This window comes from Mugil cephalus, chromosome 1 (assembly GCF_022458985.1).
Source record: "Mugil cephalus isolate CIBA_MC_2020 chromosome 1, CIBA_Mcephalus_1.1, whole genome shotgun sequence".
NCBI classification, from domain to species: Eukaryota; Metazoa; Chordata; class Actinopteri; order Mugiliformes; family Mugilidae; genus Mugil; species Mugil cephalus.
Window position 1 is genome coordinate 47,796,428 of NC_061770.1, and position 17,815 is coordinate 47,814,242.

At 44.4% G+C, this 17,815-nt stretch overlaps 1 protein-coding gene across 1 annotated transcript in view; it reads right to left on the reverse strand.

Moving 5' to 3' along the window:
* Nucleotides 1–1,389: 1,389 nt before the first annotated feature.
* The window catches only part of gal3st3 (galactose-3-O-sulfotransferase 3), a 36,289-nt gene continuing 19,863 nt past the window's right edge, over nt 1,390–17,815 (reverse strand). The window contains exons 2-3 of the mRNA XM_047595608.1: nt 8,752–8,854; nt 1,390–7,854 (exon numbers count right to left, since the gene is read on the reverse strand). Coding sequence (XP_047451564.1) covers nt 6,543–7,854; nt 8,752–8,834 — 1,395 coding nt within the window. The 5' untranslated portion in view covers nt 8,835–8,854 and the 3' untranslated portion in view covers nt 1,390–6,542. The remainder of the gene's footprint in view (nt 7,855–8,751; nt 8,855–17,815) is intronic.

Below are 17,815 nucleotides of genomic sequence, written 5' to 3' on the forward strand. Positions count from 1 at the left end.
GGTGACCTTTGTGCACTGTGATGCTGCTCTCCTTTGTTGCTGGCAATAAAGACTCTGATGCTCTGGACTCTGACTCCTGATGAGTTTTTGAGACTCCAAAGAGAAGACACCACCAGGCTGAATTGAACATCTGCCAAGAACTAATTTGTACAAGGGTCTCCTATTGGATATAATTTGACACAACATTTGTGCTTAGGTGTGTGAGGTCATTCCTGTTTTCAGTGTTTCCTTACAAACTATTTATTGTATAGCTATCACAGGCGTATGGCATTTCTCCAACTAGTTCAACATAAAGTACAGCTGAGGCTTATTTCATCTCGCAAAGTTTTGGACAAATTTGCCCTTTAGCCCTAAAGGAAATATCTGAAAAGTCATTGCAATTCATTCTGGTAGAGAGATAAATGGATGCACCAAATTTTATGTCACTCCAATCAATACTACTATAGGACCAGATGTTTCTCTAAAAGCGAAGAAGTTATTCTTCTAAGAATTTGCGACCCGCTGGATTTAACACTGGACGTCGCTGGCATGTGATGAAAAGATTCATTAAATATTAAATTTGCGTAAATTGTCAAATTGTTAAGTCAATTTCACGACTCAGAGACCGCAGCTGCTCAGCCATTGATGGACGCATAATAATGGCCCAAAACAGCAGCTCTCCTAGCGGGGATCGGGGTTAATATAATCTTACATTTTTTCAAGTTCCTTTTAGTATTTGCCATACTGCATCATGGACATATTGAAGACTGCCTCTACACAACCTCTAGCTTGCAGGTGCGTGCACTAAATTTCAAAATAAAGTAGAAATGAAACTACTTGAAGTACTTGCCAGCCTGGTTCCTTTCTCCGTCTGCCTTTCTGCTCATTGGCAACTGTAATTATTCTAATGTTTGTGCTGCGAAGTCTGATTACATTAAAGACGGAGGCATGAAAAAGAAAAAACAGAGGTGCCGAGGCGGCGAGTCCGGAGGTCCAGCTCGCAGCAGGCACTGCCATGGCAACAGCAGGGCGTAATGACAGGCTTGGCGGAAGGGGACACAACATCGTGATTGCCTCAATCACAGTCATATCAAACACACTGCTTTGCATTTAGTTTTGGTCCCTATGAGAAGCAATTTGTTCATTCGTTTAGCATGCGTGCTGAATGGAGGTAATTTCAGAAGACTGATTGCAGGCTGAAAAGTCTGGTTTGGGTCTTTGGGGAAATAGAAGCCATTTAGAATCAGAATCTTAATTGAGCAACTGTCACGGTTTGTTATGTATCACGGCCGATGATGAAGAGCGCGTGCGCCCGCATTGCTCTAATATTCAGAATAATTCAAGTCGTCGCGCATCTGAATAAATCTGCATGGAAAAGCCGAGTCTAAAATAATAACATTCACTCGCTGATGAATTGAAATCATTCAAACTTTATTCACCACGTTCTCCACCCATCGTTACAAAGCTTTGGGCCCCTAGCTCTGATTGTCGGCAGCCCTTTAACCAGAGCTTCATCACCCACCTAAACCCTTCCACACAATCACAAAAAGAAACTCTCATTCTCCTAAGTTCACAGATAAATCCCCAAAAAATAAATGTCGAGCAGATCAAAGAGACAATGGAGGACGCCAGAGGATCATAAGCCATTTTATCTGATGACATAAAGGCTCGGCAGAGAGACAAAAATTGCTTTGACATACAAGAGTTCCATGGAAAAAAAAAATAAAAAAGATCAACAGCATTGTGTGTCGCTCTAACAAGAGAACAGAGCACTCTAACCGGGGCGCGCTAATGTGAAGATGATGAGATTTTAGCCCGCCGTTTTCACAGCCCCTCTGGCATTTTTAAAGAAGAAACCCAGACACTTTAGACACGACAGCATGACCATTACCGAAACACTCGCACTGGAAGCAGAGCGGCCGGGCAAGCGACTCGCACAGTCAAAAGAGCACTTACAGCGACTCACAGCTGGGGAGAAATGATGAGAAACGAACAGTCGCAAAGAAACAGACACATTTTCTGTCTGAATCCCAGTCAGACAAGAGGGGGAAAAGTATTTGCAGATACCTTGTATTTGTCTGCAAGCGAAAGCTGACAGATTTCACTGACCATGGTAACACAACTGTAGAGTTTATTGAAGCATTGACGGCACCAGGGACGCGAAATATTCAAAGTTAAAGCAACGTGTTGTGAAAAACCAGCAATATAACCAAGAAACTGTTGTTGTCAGCAGTTATTTTTACTTCATTTATAACACTTATTCATTTCAAAATGTCCCTTCTCCAAAGAGGTTTGTTTTTTATCGCTCAGACCCACGCAGCAGCCAGTTACGCAACTGCCTTCATCCCGTTCGTCTTGCTGGACAGACAAAGGCTTTGTGTTGAAAAACACTGCGTGGTTTAAATAAAAGAAACCAGGAATTAAATAAAAATGACAGTGTACTAAGACAAGCTTACGTTATGTCTGTGTCAACCCACATGAATATCACTTTAATACCATATCATTTGTATGATTTTGAACTTTTAGGGTCACTGTAGAGGGTATGTACGTGACGTCACAGCGAGCCAAGTCTCCGTGGTTACGGCCACTGAGTGGCAGTGACGGTTGAGCACGGAGATTAGCAGCATTAGTTTGAATCATCACAGGCTTTAATAGTGTCTAACTTGTAAAATTATTTTAAATAAAAAATGGGGAAGAGCTGTCGTGTGATTGACTGTACCAAAAGATATGAAAAGCAGTTGATATATTTTCCCAAAGAAAAGAGAAGTAAATGTATCACTGCATTAGAAGAAACACCTGGAATCCAGACACAGAAACCTGATGTTGTGGTTCACATTTAGTGTCAGGTAATATTAATTTATGCTGTAGTGTTTTGATGAAGTTACTTCCTCCGTTACGTCCTGGAGGGCAGTCATATAAGTTTGTGGATGTTGCTGTTTTGGTGTAGTTACAGCCGACAGTACCTATTTCAGTTCCAATAATAAATAACAATAAAACAATAAGCTTATTATTAGTATTTGCTTTCACTCCTCGTCGTCCTTTTAACGTCTGGTCGGACGCTACAGTGTTGTATGGCTAACGTTATTTCTCAGTAAAGCTCTTAGCGTTAGCGTCTTTAATTTAGCTAGCTTTATCAAAACTGACCCCCGGATGATGGTGACGTCCGTGCATACCTCTATAATTTCTTCAAAATGCTGCATTCACACTACAAGTGAGGAAAGTTAGGAAAATGCCGAGTTACACTGTCAACAAGTCACTATTGGTGTGTTAGCAGTTGAAACTAATGCGTACAGTATGACTGGTTAATGCGTCACTCCCTCAGGGTATTTAAAATGTTGAAGCCAGCTCAACTGTAGCATTTTCTATAGCTGGCTTTCACTGGAAATGGATCGCAGCTCATCATTTACTGTAGATAGTCACTATAATTCTGATGTATATTCAACATTCAGTTGAAGTTTTGTTTTGCTTAGTTATTTGGCGCCGTAAAAACAGGATGTGACATCATGATGAGACCATGGGACCGTGAGAGTGGGTAGGATTGCTACAATAATCAACTGTCTATTTGAAACTGACAAAATGAGTAGTGATGGTGTTTTTTTTTTTCAGTAAGTTAATCTTTTGATTTGTAGTGAATTAATGCAATTAGCTCGCCATCTAAACCAACCCTCCAGCGTTAAGTCTGTAGGGGAGAAGGTCGGCAAGTATTTACAAGGTCTGAATCCATAATGGTTGCTTTGAAAAAAAGTGTAATATATAATCCAACATTTGTGTGTATGTGGTGGAGGAAGAGCAGAGCGCAGTCCAACCAAGCGTGATCGATTTTCTCTCTGGCTAAAAACTGATCTCACCAATGGGAAGAATTAGAGGCATCGTCCTTTTTTTTTCTACAGCCTATGGTGTGAACGCAGCATTACCCTCAGACATATATAATCTGTGTTTTCTCTTGTCTTACAGCATGTTGATTTTCTGTTACAATAAATTCATGAGACTGAAGCTATTCGGGAGGTTCATTTTTTTTTTTTTTTTGACACATGACAACATAATTTAAACTTTTTTAAAGGTAAGAACTGACATCAGCTGCCAGCAACTTTAAAAAATATGGCTGGTGAAATTTAGTATTCCTCTTACTGTCAAAACAATCCCACAAAAAGACCAAAGCCAACAATAAACGAATTGAGTCACACTACTGTTGTTTACTGCAGTAACTTCAGTTTTTTAGATTCAGTAGGAACCAATGTGCTTGAACGAATGAATGAATGAATGAAGTCTTTTCATGGGATTTAAAAACAGTAAACAAAATATGCAAAATAACTCAGCCAACCTTCACTCCGTGTTTACAGTGTACATACATCACATAGATCAGAACACACCTCAAATGTCTGTAAATAAATACAGAAAGCAGTGCATCTCCCGCTCCCAACGCTGAGGTTCTCTGGTACGTTTCGCATAAGCATACTTTGACTTCACATATTCTCAGCCGCTTAATGAAGCCTCCTATCCTCCGCTCCTGTCTTGCGTTTCCTCACCCGCTACACTTCCTATTCCTGTCAGAACAGCAGCGGCTTGTGTGTTTTTTATTACTGTGGCCTGCAGTGCGACAACCACAAAAAGAGAACGGCCGCGGCTGAGCACTTAAGCGCGACTCGGCGAAAGATTCATTTTAAAGCGACGACACGTGTTTCAATGTGCGGTTTTTCAGAAGTGGTCTTTGTAGTTTTGCATTATGTAAAACATGTATAGAATGAATATTTTATACCATGTGCCACGTGCCTTGTTCCATCTCTGCTGCCTGAAGTGGTTTGCTTGCACATACTATATGGATGGAAATACAGCTTTTATCCAGTGATTCATAAAAAATAAAGGTTGAAGATACAGTAATGGGGCTCTTTAAGTCCCGGTAATAAATAACACATAGTCTTAATAAATCTCACACACAGTAATTCCTTTTGTTGCCATGCCAACTTGGCTGACGATTGGGAAAAAAAAAAAAAAATCCAACATGAAGCAGAGAGAACCACTTCCTGGCTCATGCACATAATCTAACACATTCTCACAAATGCGCACCGACATTGTTCCTCCGCCCTCCAGATCCCGCAGATCGCTGGAGGAATAAAAGAACATAAATGACATATTAAATATGTGCAGAACGCATTAAAAATTGATCACAGCTGAGATAGGTGGTGACGTTTTAAGGTCCCGGCCTCGCGAGGCTTTAAGCATCCTGCGTCCTCGCTTTGTCCTCCTGTGCTTCGGGGTCCAACGTGAGCAGCTTTCACCTGGTCGTACACATCCTTGATGAAAATATACAGCCGTGTAACCCTAGAACGCGGGCCATAGGAAGGCTGCGAGAGGAGACGATTAAATATGCAAACGCCGCGACCCACAGGCTTCAAGTCTTTGTCCCGTCGGGTTGTTTTATGTTTTTGTTTGTGCCAGTGAGTGTTTGTGTGGGGTTGCTGGTAGGCCATTAAATCTATGCCTTTCAAATGCGATTTAGGCCTGGAGATCTTATTGCAGTAACACCCAAGCTCAAAGAATAAATTCACACAGCCAGAAACCTTTGACATGAAGTCTCTTTGATACAAGATGCGATCTTCTCTTGTGGTCTGAGGGCGGCCGGCGGAAGAAAATGGAAGTGCTTCTATATGGATGGAGAGCCTGACCGGAGGGTAACAACAGGAATGACGGTGTGGGAAATAGAGGGAAGGATGCTAAGAAGAAGTCAGGGTACTCAAAAGCTGAGGAGACATGGGCTTTTTACACTGTATGTGCTCACATTTTGTGTGAGTCATAATAACAACGGATGGCCGAGTTGAGCATCCGGCAGCTTTTTAGGCTCGCCCTCCAGATAAAGTCTCTTTCTTTCTCCGTTTATCTGGCTTTTTACTCCCTCTCCCACCGCTCCTTTAGGCGGTAGAATTTGCAAGACAAGAGGAAGAGTTGTTTTTGTGCTGTCGAATTAATGGTTCGGAGGTGATCTCGGTGTCCGTCGGGCCTCTTAGGAGGCTCTTTGGAGGACTGACAGCAGATCCCTTTATGTCATTATGCCTCTCTCGAGGACTTTAAATGGCATATGTTACGGAGAGAGAGCGAGGGAGAGCTTGAGAAACAAAGAATAAATGCAAGTAACATGATACTACACCAGTGTGATACATACAAAGCACACTCTGTGCCTCACAATAAGTTTGATATTGCCCCTTCCCTATTGAGTCACACATAAGATTTGCTTCAAAGGACTACCTTCACCAAAAACCCTCTCCCCTCTGCTGTGTACAGGCGCGTAGAGGTGTGCAATTGAGCCGAGTTGTAGTTTAGTCCCAGTTTTTCCGGTGCTGCTTCACAGAAAAGAAAGTGGAGATTCAAGTTCAATTCCAGATATGTCGAACCCTCTTTAGTTATTAATTCTTCTCCCAAACATCGTCTTGAAGGAAAAGAAGAGACACCGATTCGCAAACAACGCAGACAATTTGCCGAAGACCCCCCCACCAGTCAAGCTTCATTTACGGGTAGAACAATGCAGTCTGTTGGGCACTCAGATTTTATTCAAGTTTGTTCTCGGCCTATCAGGCCTGGCTTTGTGAGGATTTAGGCTCTACTTTTGTCACCTGGCCTTGAGTTCCTACCGCAGGCTTTAAGGTGGAGGTGGACCCTGTGCCTGAGGCAGAGCCTGGAGCCGCAGGGGGCGGCTGGCTGCGGTGGACTTGAGGATGCCGAGGCAAGACTGTGCGTACGGGCTGCTGGGGGGTGTGCAGCTGCTGCTGATGGCTTCGACGGTAGCGCAGTGACTGGGAGCGCAGGAGCACCCGTGTGTACTGAACCTCCGGCATGATGAGTTTGAGGCAGAGCTCCTGAGCCTGGCTCGAGAACCCATGGCTGACGTTCATCGGCAGGTCGTAACCCACTATGTCGACTTTTCCGCTAGGCTGCCAGGGGCGCAGGTCCTTGTTTTTGATCTGGGCGGCCGAACGGAGGAGTGGCATCCCGCCTCCGAAGCAGCTCCTCATTAACCTCTCCTGAGCCTGCCGAAGGAGCCGCACCTCCCTTGCCACGCAAGCGTGGCCGAGAGCTGACAGTTGGCGCCACAGCGAGGCATTGAAGTGGTCGTACAGTCGCGCATCTAAAGAATTCCAGTTGCGGATCTTTGAGCGAAGATTGGGAGTCAGGCTCCGCTTGGAATTCTGTGTCCGCATGTTGAGCTTAACGTACAGTATGTCATCCAGGTCCCAGGAGAGGAGGTGGCGAAGGAGAACCAGCGATTCGTCAAAGTACTCGGCGATCATCACCAGAGAGAACACTCGCTCCACCTCTGCCACAAAGGCTCGCGCATACGACGCATCTGCCGCCGGACGATTATTGTCTCCGCCCAGGTCGAAGGTTAAGGTGTTGCGTGCATACATGGAATACTTATCATCAGTCTTGTAGTAGCGCATGGGTTCCTCTAGGAAAGCTTCCAGGGAGCCATTAGGGACTTTCTTGAAGGTCTGGCAGTACTGGTTGTAGTAAGTGAACAAAGACTCAAACATGGAGCCCGGCTCTCTCAGAATTGTGAAATATATCGTGTCGTTTGGCATCAGGTGTTGCAGCTCGGGCTTATTGAAGCGCATGTGGTTGGTGACGATGTTCGGCGGCAGTGTGTGGGGATGGACGAAATGGGAGGTGAAGGAACGCGGGTAGCAGAACTGGTGACTGCAGGCCTGCACGGGCAGCGCCACCGTCAGGTTGTTGCGCTCCGCGAAGCGGAACAGCAGGTTCTGCATGGTGGTGCTGGCCGTTTTGTGAGTCTTGAGGAAGACCACATTGGTGTGCTTGGGTTTCAGGCCCGGGGAAGGGTGAGAGGAGAGGGCGGGACAACCAAGGTGGAGGGCCTCAATGGTCCTGGTGGTAGAAAAAAAAAAACACAATGCAGTTGAAGCTTTGAAAATAGTAGATGCTCAAGATAAAATAGTGACGTTACAGACATAAATGCGCAGACACTGGCAGATAATGGAAGGGAATGTAATATAGAACAAGACAGAAGCAGAAGGACTGGAAAGTAAAAAGCGAGAACATGTGGAAAGGGTGCAAGATAATGAAGGAGGTCAAAGCCACTGGAGCATGGAGGAACAGAAAGAGAGTGTGAGATAATATGTGGTGTGTCTAGACTGTTTGTACAGCATACGGTGTCTGAGAGGTGTAGCAATATTGCCATTCATTGGGGGAGAACACAGGAACAATCAAACTGACCCTAGCTTCAGGTGCCAGATGTTTATAATAAAAACCTTAGCTCCCCACCAGTCATTTAGAATTAAAGAAGTGACTTGAGTTGCTGGTCCAGCTTTCTTTTCTGGTTACTGTGACCTGGATGGCTGAGAACCTTAGCCAGCACACAGGAAAGTCCTGTCATGTGAAGTGAGGGGTGCACTTTAACGAGACACTGTCACATCACAAAAAGTTGTTCTCATGCATATTGGGTCACATGTTGAAAAGACGCGGAAACAATAAAATCTGACAAAACCTTTCGGTATGGGGGGGAGATGATCTCGTACGGACCAGAATAGAGGGCTGTCAAAAACCTATGATCCTTCAACTTTTATAATTGGTCCCTCGGCCGACTGGGCAGTGCATCTGCACTCGGAGTCTCCCTGTTTAATAAGCCAGTCCCGCTTTTAATTTGACAATAAAAAAAAAAAGAAGGAGCTGCCAGTGTCAGATATTTCATCGTAATTAGCACCATATGGACTTACAGAGAGATATAATGTGTTTGCGTTTTCTGGGCGCATTTCAGACACTCACCAGCTTAAGTGGCCCCCATGGTGCAGTAGAAGACTGACAGTGCTGATGGCGAGGAAGACCAGGAATATCTTCTTCTGCGACATCTCTCTCTGCTTCACTGGGACTGTGGGAGGAAGGAGAAGAGGAGAAAAGAGTGAGGCGAATAGAGAGCGCGGGGCAGAGCCGGGGCAGGAGAGCGGCGAGAACGAGAGCAGGTGGAGGTGTAATGAGAAAGCAAATGTGTGGACGAGGCTGGAAGGAGAGTGGGAGTGAAAGAGGGCGGTGAGGAATTAGGAAACAAGAGGAGAGAAAAATGGGGTTCAGAGGTAGAAAAGATGAAGGGGAGCAGAAATAATGAGTGAAATCACAGGAAGAAAAGCAAAGCGCGATAGCGGGCCAGAGGAAGAGACGTACCCAGTGGGGAGGATTTATTCAGGAAGTAATTGCTGGGATCCATTAGCCGAAGAGCGTAGTGTGTCTTGGCTTTTGTCGCTCAGTAATAATGGAATGAATGATACCTTCATTACCTTCCACAGCTCTAATATTCACATTTACTGTCACACCTTTTTACGTTCTCTTGGCTCAAGCTTTGGGCAGATGGCCCCGTGCATCAGGTCCCGTTAGCAATGAGGAGCGTGCGTAAGTGAAAGTGGTTAGATTGCTCGCTAGCAGAAACCCTCCACGTCACTCGACCTGCGCAGCTGAAACGCTGCGACAGCAACGGAACCCGGGAAGGCGTCCAAGGCTCTCTCGACGGCGTCTCACTTGCATGACAATGGTCGACGTCTCTCTCCTCGATTGCACCGTCCCGCTACGATCCACACCCACGCCAACAGACGAGAACGCCGGCTCGCGTTACTCCCGCGCAACTGTAGCTTTTGCGGTACGTATGCCATTTGGTGGAGGAGCGTGAGTGCATCAATTTTAAGCGTCAGTGGCCCCAGTGGGAAACCACTGACCGTGGCAAAGCTACTGCCAAACCAAGTAAACATGATCACTTGTTTGCTGAACAGACAGGGATTTTGGTGAAATAACATAAAACGTTTGTTTGTGATGGCTATTTCTCGGGATGACATTCATGTTTTGGATCAGTTAATTCAACATTTAGTATATTAAATATCCAAAATAGACAATGATGACTGCCACAGCCTCCGTTGAGTATTCAAATTTCTTTGCCAATATTCAAATTTGTTGTTTTTCAACTGAGAAATCTGGCTTGCACGATTTCTTAATGGATAAAGAGAGCACAATGAAAAGTGTTCACAGCTAGTTATGCTGTATGACGCTTTTTGCATAAAAGCCCGTAAGAGCGGAATCATTTCATGTGCAAATTAAGCGACTGACAATTAAGCTTCCAGTTAAGAAATGACAGCCCACTTGTCTAGTTGTAGAAGATTAACAGAGAATCTGAGTAAAAAAACTGACATTCAGTTTTTCCTTTTTTTTTTTTTTTCCAGTTTTAAAGCAGCTTGAACAGCTGGGACTGTTGGTGCGTAAACACATGTGTAGACACACAAACGCACAAAAGTCTACTCATACCAAACAAGCGCGCGATGCTTTCACACTAATTGATGGACATTATCGTAGACGCGGCTTGATTAGTTGTGAGCTGGTAATTACTGCTACGCTCAGTGTCGATACAGCATGTCCTCTACCCTGTTGATGACCCAACAGTCTGCCCACAAATGGATCTAATCCTTTTTTTTCTTTTTTTTACGTTGCTGGAACGGGGTCAGATAAGAGGATCAGCAGTCATTCGGCACCTAAAGCCAGTCTCATAATGTTTTACTCTGTAGATATAATCGTGTATTTCTTTCACCAGGCGATAATACGTTTTATCCTCTACACAAAGATTCTCTGAATTAAGGTGAAGTCACTGTAGATGGAAAATGATTTTTTGATGCCAGACACTTGACATGCTTCACCCAATGTAGCAAGAAATAGTGAAAAAGGCCCATCATGATTTCTCAGAGACTCTTCAGATTGCTTGAGTTACATACAAACATACAGGTCAAAACCCATGGGAAATTGGAAATATTACAATGAAACCAGGTGTTTCTGCAAAGTTACATCACTTGAATGCTTTATTACATTAAACTGACTAATCGTTAATGTATATTTATCAGGGAAACACCAGGAAAAAGGCATCAGAATGAAGCACGCCAACCAACTTCTCATTATTCTCAAACTTATTTCAGAGTGTGTTCAGCCAGCCCTTCAATATAATAGAATTTAAGAGTACAGCGCTCACAGTTCCCTACCAGTGTATTATTTTATTTATAGCATGACAAAATAGCTTTTCTGCTACAGCGGTAAGAACTCTGGCAAAATTCAGCACCACCTTTCCCAGAGGTTGATATGCGAAGGCAGCTCACAGCACTTTTAAAAGTGGAGGAGTGTTCCTTTCTACTCTTCAATAAATAAAATGTTCTTTTATAGATAGAGCATGCTTCTTCTCTCCTTTACATGGTCGCCGTTTTGTCTGGTCACAGTCTGGGTAGCTGGAGATAGTCATGTTTTGCTTCCTTCACAAGAACCCAGTTGCAACGCCCGGCGCTTGAAACACCAGCCTCCAGCCACTTAAAAATCGCCCGAGCTGGATAATCTATCACATTAAAAATAACACCTTAATGTGGCTCTGCCACACTTTCACACGCCGACTGTTTTTGTATCGGCACATTCGTCACGTTGTCCCTTTGTTACGGCAAACCCCCGAAGGAAACTGTTTAACAATTTCATCGTCACAGTCCTTTGCATTTCGCAGGGAATGGTGCGTGAGTACAGTCTAACGCTGTACTCACACAGAAGTAAATGCACGAAATTTTGTTCTCATCCAGGTGCTACATAACAGTAATATAACAATGGAAATAGACAAATGAGCCGCAAAAAAATCCTCCTGTTTCTGGGTCTTGAGCAACACTCATGGAAAAAAAAGAAAAGAAAAAAAGAAATTGTATACTCTCTGTGGCTCCAGAAAGGTTGTGCCAAGTTCGCAATAAAGAAAACTCTTCATATGTTGAGGTAAAGAAGTGACTTTTCCGGGCTAATTCAAGCACGGACCTGAATATTAAGCCGGCACGTGAGTGGCATAAACTGCACTTCATCAAATGGCCACTTGAGGCTGTGGTGTCACCTCTGGTGATTAAATGTTAATTACAGGTGTGCTTGTTTTTTTTTCAGTTTATTTCCATTACAGCAGAAATAATCACAGCCTGTCTAAATTATACGTTAAGTTGTGCGTAATGAAGGGCGGGGCTGCTTTGAAAGACAGTTGAATCAGCGCCAGGTTGCTGCATACGAACATGCCAATGCAATACCTGTTTTGAATGAAGCACTAATGAGAGGAAGCGCAGGAATACGGGCCTGCTGGGTAACAGGATCAGGTCTGCAGCTGATGCAAAGCAGCGATACGACGTCGTTAGCACAATGAAGCCATGCAGCGGAGACGCAGGGGCTGTTTCTTGTGGTAAGACGAGCCGCTTCGTAGCCCCGAGTGTGTGTGCGTGAGAGAGTTTGCGGGGATGGAGGTAGATCTTGTGTCACAGAGAGTTAATAAGAAAGGGATTTAAGTGGCTTTCAGCAGGCAGACTCAACCTCTTCCCCTTCATCCACCCTCATCTGCTGCCATGCCTTCACCTCGTCGCCCTCCTCCTCCTCCTGCTCCTCTCTGGCCTGCTTCTGCACCAACACTCTGGCCTCTTTAATTAAAAAGGTCTGATTAGGTTTCTTTAACGATCGCTGCAGATATAAAAGCATAGAGAGGGGCCATCCGATCCCTCTGTTAGCAGACAATGATTTAGAAAAAAGGAGGACAGACAGGAGAACCTCATTTGTGTATTGATTTGATGATTAAGTGAAGAGGATCCATAGAGGTGTGTCCACTGGAAGAACTCCCCCGCAAGACTTCTAGGTAAAGAAACACATCATGCCTCAGCAGAGTGCATTACCCTTTACCACAGACCTCAGAGTGGATTATCTGTTTTACACTATGGTCATCCACCGTCATGTAATGTTGAATATTTTGGACTGAGCTGTAAAAGATGAGAAGGCAAAATACCCATGATCTCATCACATTGTCAGGGTCATATTTGTTAATGAGCAGCTTAGCTCACCATTAACGCGTTCAAGTGTTTAGACCAGTGTTTGGACACAGAACTGTGTCTGGTAACAGGATGTTGTTAGTGGGGGTCTTTGGGTCCTATGAGTTGAGTTGAGGGGAGGGGTCTCTGTGGATCGTCCCACAGATACTTGATCAGTTTGGGATCTAGTGAATTTGGAGGCCAGGTCAACACCTTGTGCTGTTCTTCATGTTTTTTTTTGTTGTTCCTAAACTGTTTTTGTGTGTGTGTCCTGCTGCCTTCAAGGAGTGGCATTGCAATGGGTTGGGGTGTCTGGTCTGGTCACGTCAAAGTAACGTCCACATGATCACCAGGTAAGAAGCAGAACATTGAATTGTCACAAGACGCTCGATGTTATTTACTTTTCCTGTCAGTGGTTTTAATGTTATGCCTGATCGATGTGTTTGTACGGCAGGGGGTGAGATATTTAGCAGCAAGCAGAAATAAAATACGCAATGAAGTGCTAAAAGAGATTTTAGAAATGATGCTTAAAAGAGAGCAAATAACAACAAAAGATCCTAGCTAGATCCTAAAAACCAAAACAGTACGCAGGCAGACACTTCAGCCCTCTGTAGAACTGAGATGAATCTTAATTGTCTCTTTGAGCAACCTATTTCATAAGAAAGTAGAAACTCATTGTCAGTTCAAATAAATCACTCCTGGTGCAGCAAAGCAAAACAAACTTCCAGTAAGTCAGGTTGTGTTTATTAGTCTAAACATAGGTATTTTCCCCTCACCCTAGGAACGAATTATACTTCTGCATGAGAGATCCCACTGCGATTCCGGGCAAGTTGGAATCCCTTCAGCGAATCCTGGATCTGCCCTATGGTCTCTGCACAGCTGACTCAGTAAATCTCTAAGGGCAGGTGCTCAGGAGGATCCTCGTAAGGGTCCTGAACCACCCCAATCAGCCCTGTTTGACGCAAAAGAGCAGCTGCTCTACCTGGAGCCCAAGCTCCTGTCCCCATCTCTGAGGCTGAGCCCAGTCACCCTACGAAAGGAGCCTGATGTCGCTCGGTTGGATCAGTGACGGCATTCTCGCGGTCGCTGCACAAAGTTTTGAACGACCCTGGTAATTCAGAAGCTTTGCTTCCACAAATATGCCTGCTCACCCGGCCCTTCGTCTCGCGACCCTTTCACTTCACGCCTTATGGTGAAGCTAATTATTCCAGGAGCTGAGGTATTTTTTAAAGAGATTTCACCTTAAGGTTATATGTGTTTACTGATACAGTGTATGATGTATAAAACAGGGAGAGGCTCATCTCTTTCCCATGTCAGTGTAAAACCAGTCTAACTGGACTTATACACTGAATCACACCCCTTTATGTGAAACATTTGGCATCATTAGGCCTGTTTTGGGGGGGGGGGGTGGGGGGGGGGCTGGGGCTGAAGCTGAAGCCCCCCTAAATAGTTTAGTGTTGTTTTATTAAAAAAAAAAGAATTCCCACATCTTAAGGCTAAGCCTCTCCTGTCCCCTGTCTGTGTGACGCCCCTGTTTATAACTTTACATTTCATTTGTCTATTAACCCTTGAGTCAGAATTTGGCGTAAACAACATGAAAGCATGGATCCATCCTGCCTTGTATCAACGGTTCAGGCTGGTGGTGGTGTGATGGTGTGTTGGATATTTTCTTGGTACACTTTGGGCCCCTTAGTACCAACTGAGCATGGTTTAAATTCCAGAGTCTACCTGACTATTGCTGACCATGTCCATCCCTTTATGACCACAGTGGACCATCTTCTGATGGCTACTTCTAGCAGGATAATGCACCATGTCACAAAGCTCATATCATCTCAAACTGGTTTCTTGAACATGACAATGAGTTCACTGTCCTCCAGTGGCCTCCACAGTCCAATAAAGCAACTCTGGGATGTGGTATAACGGTAGATACGCATCATAGATGTGTGATGCTATCATGTCATTATGGACCAAAATCTCTAAGAAATGTTTCCAACACCTTGTTGAAAGCATGCCATCAAGAATTAAGGCAGTTCTGAAGGTAAAAGAGGGTCCAAACTTTTACTAGCAAGGTGTACCTAATAAAGTGACCGCTAATGTGTGACCACTGGATGTGTGTTTCAGGGAGGCTGCTGACTGCTGCAGATGATTTTAAAACTTCATTTCCTCCTTCACTCGTTTCCTCCCGTCTCTCAGTCAGTTCACCTCAGTTTCTCTTTTCCTGCACCTCTGCTGTTGCAGCTACTGGGTGAAAATGTGGTATGTAGGAAGTGTCAGCTGTTTGTGAATCAGTGAAAACAAAAGAGAGATGTTCTGACCGATAATCTTTTTTTTTTTCTTTTGCTGTCTTTAAACTAAGGGTCTCAGAATCCAGCATTGGCACAAGCACATAAAGAATTCAGGGACACGGAACACGAACAGCAACCACATGATAAACACAGAAGAACTAACCCACACACACCCCGACTGCGGCCTAATGAGCGTATGGAAGCAGCTCCGTGCTGCGGGGCAACAGCAGCTGCTTCGCTCCATGATCTCGTCATCTGCACTGATGTCGTATGACGACCTCTGACCACTGAGGGACTTTAACAGCTCTACGTAGTAATCTCTAAGGGTTTGGATAAATAAAACACACACAAATGAAACAATTTTAAGCCCTTGTGTCCGTCTAATATCCTCATATTAGGTGTCTATTTTTGAGCGCCCAAACGGCCAACATACCAAGATACTACAACTGACCATTTAAGCACATATGTCAACTCCACCCACCCATTCAATTCCCCTCTGAAACACACACTTGTGCACAGCTGTCCCAGTCACCAGGTGCCCAGGAGGATCCCCATAAGGGTCCTGAACCACCCCAATCAGCCCTGTTTAACGCAAGAGAGCAGCTGCTCTACTTGGAGCTCCTACCAGGAGCTTGGACATCCGGTAGGAATGCCTGCTCACCCGGCCCTTCGTGTTGCAACCCTTTCACTTCATGCCTTTTGATGAAGCGACAGATTCCAAAAAGCTGTGGTATTTTTATAGCGAATTAACGTTAAGGTTACGTGTGTTTACTGACGCGATGTATAATCTATAAAACAGGGAGAGGCACATCTCTTTTCCATTTCAGTGTAAAACTAGTCTAACTGGACATAAAGCCCGAATCACACCCCTTTACGCATGAAACATTCATGACCTTTCATATCATTTCCTTAATCGGTCGTTGGACCGTCATGTCATGGCAGATCTAGCTGATGATCTGTTGGTTTTTTACCGGCCAATCTGATCCGGTTGGATCAGTGATGGCATTCTTTCAGTCACTGCACAAAGTTTTTAATGACCCTGGTATTTCAAGAGCTTTGCTATCCGTTGTTATTGTTTCCAAAATCCTATTTGCAGAATAACCTCTCTGAACGCACAACACGTCCAACCCGGAAGACCACACCGGGTGCCACTCCTGTCAGCTAAGAACAGGGAACTGAGACTACAGCTCGGAAAGGCTTGGACAAAAATCGGAAGATAGAAAATTAGATACGTTGCCTGGTATGACAAGCCACGATTTCAGCTGCGACATTCGGATGGCAGGGTCAGAATTTAGTGTAAACAACATGAACGCATGGATCCCAGCCACCAGGGTAATGACCCATGAGTTCGGCCATGGGTAACAGGATGACTGTTGCTGCGGGAAACCAAGGGCAAAGCCCAATGCACCCAACAGATATACAGTCGGACTTGAGGATACATTACTGCTGCCCTTCAACAACGACGTGGAAAATGCTAGCTAGTCAGTGACTGAGAGTAAGAGGTTGTTCCAGCTAACGAAGCTAAGTCGACAAAATGTTCCAGTGCCGACTCTAAATGGAGTTCCATTACAAATGTTTATGAGGACTGTGGTGACATTTACGCGGACAACAAATACATTAAATTGTCCATTCATAAAGTAAAGCTTCTTTGTAAAGATGTTAATAGTACACGTTACTGGTCCGGTCTGTACTCCAAATTGGTTTGATACTCCTGTATTAGAAGTATGTTTTAAAACTAATGGTGTCAACAGAACCCCTTTTTCACTGTATCCCTCTCAGGTCGAGGGCTGCTGAGCCTCAGGTTTGACTTCCAGCTGCAGCGCAACAATGTCCTGCCCAGCAGGGATCAATAAGTATCTGATTATCATATTATTACAAGGTGCAGTGACACAGGTTTGACTTTGTATTCAGGGAGTCAAATTTCATGAAGTGACCTCAGAGAAACAACTGGAAGCCCGGAGGTGGAGTCGAAGCTGTGAGAGTAACAGCTGTAGCCCGACACAGAAATGCGTCTCGTCGTTAACATCTGCAGCTGCTCGAGGACAAAGACCTTATTTTGCCAATGATTTGAGGATTTACTCAAGAGTGGACAGCGAAACGCTTAAGACCTTCGCTAAAAATCCCAAACATGCCGTGCAGAGATACTGTATAAATCGTGTTCTAAGAAATCCTCAGTTTTGGACAATCTAAGAAATCCATTCATTTTCCACAAGGGCTGTTTCCTTACGTCTGAGGTTTTATCTCTGAAGTTCTCAAAATCAATCTGAGGCATGAGGCTTGAAATTACGTTCCACAAATATGCCTACTCGCCTGTCCCTTCCTCTCACCACCCTTTTGGTGAAGCTAAATATTCTTAAGAGCTGAGGTATTTTTAAAGCCGTTTCATGAGTTTACCGAGACAATATGTAAGACAGAGAGTGGCTTACCTCTTTCCCGTGGCAGCGTTACAAACAAACAAACAAGCAAACAAAAAAAAAACTGTTTCTTTGTTAGCTTCTTACTCTTCACAACTGGACTCATCAACCGCAGACTCGACCGGACTTATAACTGGGACCACACCTCATCTTTATGTAACTTTTATCACCTCGTGTTTCACCTGCTAGCAAAGCTTATCACGTGTTCATTGTCATCCAGGACCTCAATGCCAGATCGAGCAAGTCTGCATCCTATCAAAGAAGTTAGTAAACACTCAGAACTTCTTACCTCCATACCCAATTAAGA